Here is a 5,579-nt window from a genome sequence, read left to right as displayed (position 1 = left end):
TGAAACTTACTGACTGACACTAATCCATACTATGATCACTTGAGAATGTTGGAGGTTTTGATATCCATGTTTCATTTTAAAAGCTACTGAAAAATAAAAACAGGAAGATAACAAAAACATTAATACCAGGTCCATCTGTGAAGCTTGTGGGATTTCTACCTTCGAAATGACATAAAAATAAGGTAGGTGATAAATGAATTACACTTTATACATTATAGTTTTACCATAAAACAAACACACACATAAATGTATCAACTTTAATGTATCCATATCTCTTCAGATCTACAAATACTTGAAGTGTCCAGTATAATATTTATTGTATTGAATAAATCCTCATCCATGTTTCAAATTTCCATATGATAAAACTTTGCAGTCTAACATGGAGCCAAATGAAATTTTTGTTCTCTACAATTTCCTATGATACAATATATTCAGAATTATAGGTACTTGTACTGTTTCAATAATACTTAATAGATTTGTGAAGAAACAGATTTTTAAAATATATTTAATATATTAGAAAGTATATATATATAGGTTAGTTGCTTATACACTCTGTTCTTAAGTGTACAGGTGCACAAAAAACCTGCAATTTGTACTACATGATAAAGTAAGAGCTGATGTAATGCAATATGATAATAATTGTTTCTTTGATGATGTTAACAATAACAATAGATTATAGTTTTAAAAACTGTCAAACAATAGACTATGATAGATATCTTGTTTTTTAATTAATAAATGGTTCACTGGTTCTTGCATGCATGTTTCATTTCTACCTTATCAGTTCTAACATAGAAATTTTGGGAAATTATAAGCAAAATTTAGGTATTTGTGTGTAATATAAGATATCTTAAAAAATGGATGAGATACTCTTTGATTCATGGTACACTATTTCTGAAGTATTTACAAATTTAGTGATTTGATTTGAAATAATAATTTACTATATTTTTTCTGAATCATTGGTGCCTTTACTTGACAGGATTTTTTGTTGAGCATGTGGAATTCATTCCACAGATGTCTTCTTGTCAAGAATACTTGCTGCCCTCAGTTTAAGATAATGTTGATCCAGTGGCTCTGTTCCATCAACATCTGTGTTATCATAGTTAAATTCCTCTCTGAAATAAATTTAATTAAATAAAAAATCTATTAGGAAACAGAATAAATGGAAAGAAACAGAAAATTTCATAGAAATTACCTAAGAGACCAGGTAAATGGTACATTATTCATAGAACAGCTTAAAGCATATAACAAGTATGAAAAACCTAGACTCTAGTACCTAAAGACTGACATTAGCCTAATATTATTTAAAAGTATATTAAATAAGTTTAATTATATGACATAAATATGCATCCAACTTACTGTCTGAGGAAGGAGGACCTTTTATGTTATTACGGATTTAATATTCATTCAGTCCTTAATCACATAATAAGAATACATAGAGAGCTTACACTACACTCTACAGATCAACAATTTAAGACTAGATTAGGTAGAATGAGTAATAATAATAATATAATTTAAATGGTTCATGTGAGGAGCTCATGGGTAATGTAATTCGATAGCATAACGTGAGTTGCACATTCCCCAAGTGATTTACAACTTATAATGTCATGGATAGCAGTTAGACATGGTTCAAAGGGTAATAAAACAATAAAATTTAATTATATATATATGTATAATGTTACGAACTTAGAGATACTTAGAATAAACGAATATAGTTTCATGTTACAATTTGAAGTCATTCTATAAAGAAAAAACGGGTAATTTAGGTTTATTTCGATTTTTTTTGGTGGTTACAAGATCTGTCGAATTGACCGATCCCGTTTTGTGATACTGTAGAGAAAATAACAGATAAACAATAAAGTTTTACTGAAAAAAAAAATGCATTTAGGAGGTTTTAGGGATTATACAAAAGAAATTTGAGATTTTTGACGATGAGGAAAAGTATTTTTAATTTTAACATGAAAATTACTTTGCACATAGACTATTCAAAACAAATACTCAAAATATTCATGGACAAATCTTTATTTTATTAAAAATACTTCACTAAGAAAAATGAGTTTTTGTATGTGAAAGACTTTTAATATTAACTGAAAGACTGACAAATTTTATGAAGATATACACACTATATTGAGAGTTATAAGTATTAAATCTATAAAGACTTTAAACAAGTACAAAAGGTGACATGACTCGGTCAAATTGACCGACCCCCCCTTGTTGAGACAGTTAATAAGCCCAGACCATGATGCATTGCCTTTTGAAGAACAAGAAAGACTAAAACTTTTTGTCAATGCATAGGCCCTGGAATTTCTGACTGTTGGAATATGCACCCCATCCCTGAAGCAAGGCATTGATGAAGAGATGGAACTCTGGACGAAGTGGAAATAAAGGAACCCATTTTATCAGGTTAATTTGTTTTTCTAAGAGCAAAGCAATGTTGGGCATTCCACCATAGGCCACCACTGTCCCGCAGGTGGACTGTAAGGCCAACAGACTAAAAGAAGGTGCAGGAAAAAGTGAATATAAATTTTCTCCAGAATGTCAAGGATTGCCCTCAATTACAGCCTGAGAGCCCTCCAGAGAAACACCAAAGGACTGAATATATGTCTCCATCTCATTAAGAATGAGATCACTAACAGTCTTAACCAATAGTGACTCTCCGCCTCTCAATAGTTGTGTAATGCTAGATATCAGAGGTAGAACAGTAGAGACCTGACTTGCCTCTGTACTGGAAATAATAATCAGGGAATTCATACCATAAAAGTGGCTTGCTAATCAGAATATATAAAAAAATTAAATTATTATTCTTGTTCTTCTTCTTATAAAAATCAACTAGATAACAAGAATAACATTCAAAGTATCTCCAATCGATCGTAATACTGGGAAACTTGTTAGTAATGCTTTGTTAAGAAAAAGTGATAATCTTATCTGAATGAGGTATTTATATACAGTACCAGGATGGAGGGCATATTTACATAGGTAGAGAGTGTCACGAGATAAATATTGCCAATTGCAATTGAGTGGGGTATAAAAGACTGGAGCAAGCAAGAAAAAAACAGAATAATGCTTAGATATGCAAAGGAAGAAACCTGGTATTCGAGTAATAGCTGTAGTGTGAGAGGAGGTATGTATGTTTTGGAAAGTAAAATAATAAAAAATATAATTATTTAAAGAACTGTGTATTTTAGTAAAAAAGTATATCCATTTATTATGAATAGCAATACATGCTTACCCTAAAAGAGGAGGAGAAGGATACCAACTAGGAGATAATGGAACAATTCCTGGCAATTTAGTTGCTGTGATTGACTGTGAACTTGGTAATGGATTTTTTTCTGCTTCTTCCTCTTCTTTCTTTTGAAATGATATTCATACAAACTTATAAAAGAATTACACAAATATAAACTGTTTATAACATCAACTACCAGTTCATATAAATTTGTCTTATACCAAGTATGTCTTAGTCATCAAACTGTATAATAATTTATGTTTAAAATAGGAAAACTGCCTACATATCTTCCATATTCTACTAGTTATGTAGTAAGTTTTGCATACAACTCATTATATGCAATTCACACGTGTCAGACAAGCCTGTCTTTCAATATATATCCTGTCTATATCTACCTATCTCTTTGATATAATCATATTCCTGCCTACTCGCACATGTAAACAATAATTATTAACTTTAACTACACACCCATACCTTTAGTTCCAGGAACTTTAACAGCAGCAGTAGTTCACTCACACGGCCCTCGGTAATTGAAAGATACTGCATGACGTTGTTATCTGTTATACCTTCACTTCCACCAAGAATGATCATTAAGGTGGCATCACTACAGCCTGTCTTAATGAACAGGTTTTTTATACCAGTTTTGAGCTGGTCTAAAGTTTTGGAACACTGAGTTAGTCTTTCTTCAGCTATACTGGCATCTTTGGTTGCCCTTTCAAGTTGATTCTAAAATAAAAACAAAAAATACCTTAACAATAAAGTTATTGTAAATTATATAGTTAGTGAGCTAGCTGCTAATTATGTAATACAAATGGTAAGATAACTCATAAAAATGTATGAAGCAAAACAAAGAAAATAGTGAATTCAGAGAAAATGAAATATTACAAGAAAAAATGTGTATAACCTCAATTGTTAAATAAAGAAAATTTAAAAAACAAACCAGTCTTACACAACCTATTAAATTAGAAAGTTTTTATTTTCAAATATAAAAAATATAGGAAGTTACATTTACTTTTATTAAAGAAAATTATGATAAAGTAATGTCACTGAAATAATCATACCAAATGTTAGATGTTTTTAAAGGGTAAAAGGCTTTACATGTGTGTTGGATTCGGGCTTTTCCTTTGCTATAGTAAATTAGTGCTTACAAATATTTTATCAGGTAAATTCCTTGAAGTATCATTTTCCATGACCCTTTGTAGAATTAATATTAAGTACTGTAAGTGGTCAAGGTAATTTTTCTAATATGGTTACTTGCATGGTTTACCTGTACTCCAATGTAATTTGATAATTGTTTTTGAGAAATACCATGAAAAACATTTCAACATAAGAAAACATAACACTTTTCATTATTACATTTTGGCAAATAAGCATTAAATTTAGCAAATACAATTGTAATACACAAAAACACGAAAGTTATATTTTTTTTAAATAAAAATGTTTTCCAATAAGTACTCTCCCTCCACTCACAAGATTAGCTTTTCTCATTTTGTGCTGCCCTCTATATGCGAACTTTTTCAGAAATGCATGCCACAAGCCTCCATCCTCCCTCTGTTGGAATCTAAAGTTGCAACACATCTCTCATGCAAATCATCATGCGTCACTTCTCCACCAATAGCAATAGGAGAGTATTACTATCATGTGAAGCATGTTACTCCCTCTATGCACCACTACCAAACTGCCACTTAGAAGTTTGGCAAAAGATGCAAGCACCAGAAGATTGGGGGGAGGGCAGGTGGGAAGTATCAGCGAAGGGAAGTACCTATCGGAAATACATTTTCATTCAAGAAAATTATAACTTCCAATAAGGTACTCTTCCCTCCACTAACAAGATTAGCTTGAATCCTACATTGAAATGGAGGAGGGACCAATCTGAGGGAAGCACAGGTGTATCCCACGGAAGTGTCCTGAGGACACCCCTGAAATGAGAGGACAGATCAGATGATCTGAGGAGGGGCACTGCACTGCATCTGAGCCAGGTATCTCTTCACAAGGAACATCGTTGATACATGGCCAAAGAAGAAGAGTAAATGGAATGGGCTAAATGTGAAGCTACTTTGTGAGAGAAACCAGAACTCATTGCCAAGGACCTGAAAAAAGTCAGTTGTTACGACAGAGGATAGATGGTGCAGGATGGAGCACCAGTGACTGGGGTTATGGAGCAGGTCAGGACAGAAGGGAAGGGACCACCTGCAGTTGGAGCAACTGAGGAAAGCAAGGTTGAGCAGGCCAGTAAGGAGCAATAAGAAGGACTGTGTATGGAGTGGCATGGGTGAGGGAGACCACCCGATGAAGTAAACAGATGGGAGGGTATACATAAAGAAACAGGTGAGACCAATCCTGGCTGAAGGCATTGACA

At 32.7% G+C, this 5,579-nt stretch overlaps 1 protein-coding gene across 1 annotated transcript in view; it reads right to left on the bottom strand.

The window, feature by feature from the left end:
- Positions 1-243: 243 nt before the first annotated feature.
- Positions 244-5,579, bottom strand: part of LOC106465208 (coiled-coil domain-containing protein 63-like) — a 71,311-nt gene continuing 65,975 nt past the window's right edge. Inside the window, exons 7-9 of the mRNA XM_022393064.1 lie at positions 3,695-3,946; positions 3,227-3,345; positions 244-1,112 (exon numbers count right to left, since the gene is read on the bottom strand). Coding sequence (XP_022248772.1) covers positions 1,001-1,112; positions 3,227-3,345; positions 3,695-3,946 — 483 coding nt within the window. The 3' untranslated portion in view covers positions 244-1,000. The remainder of the gene's footprint in view (positions 1,113-3,226; positions 3,346-3,694; positions 3,947-5,579) is intronic.

The sequence above is a fragment of the Limulus polyphemus genome, unplaced genomic scaffold (assembly GCF_000517525.1).
Source record: "Limulus polyphemus unplaced genomic scaffold, Limulus_polyphemus-2.1.2 Scaffold1870, whole genome shotgun sequence".
Lineage (NCBI taxonomy): Eukaryota > Metazoa > Arthropoda > Merostomata > Xiphosura > Limulidae > Limulus > Limulus polyphemus.
Note: the sequence above shows the minus strand (reverse complement) of the source record. Positions and strands in the feature narration are given on the sequence as shown.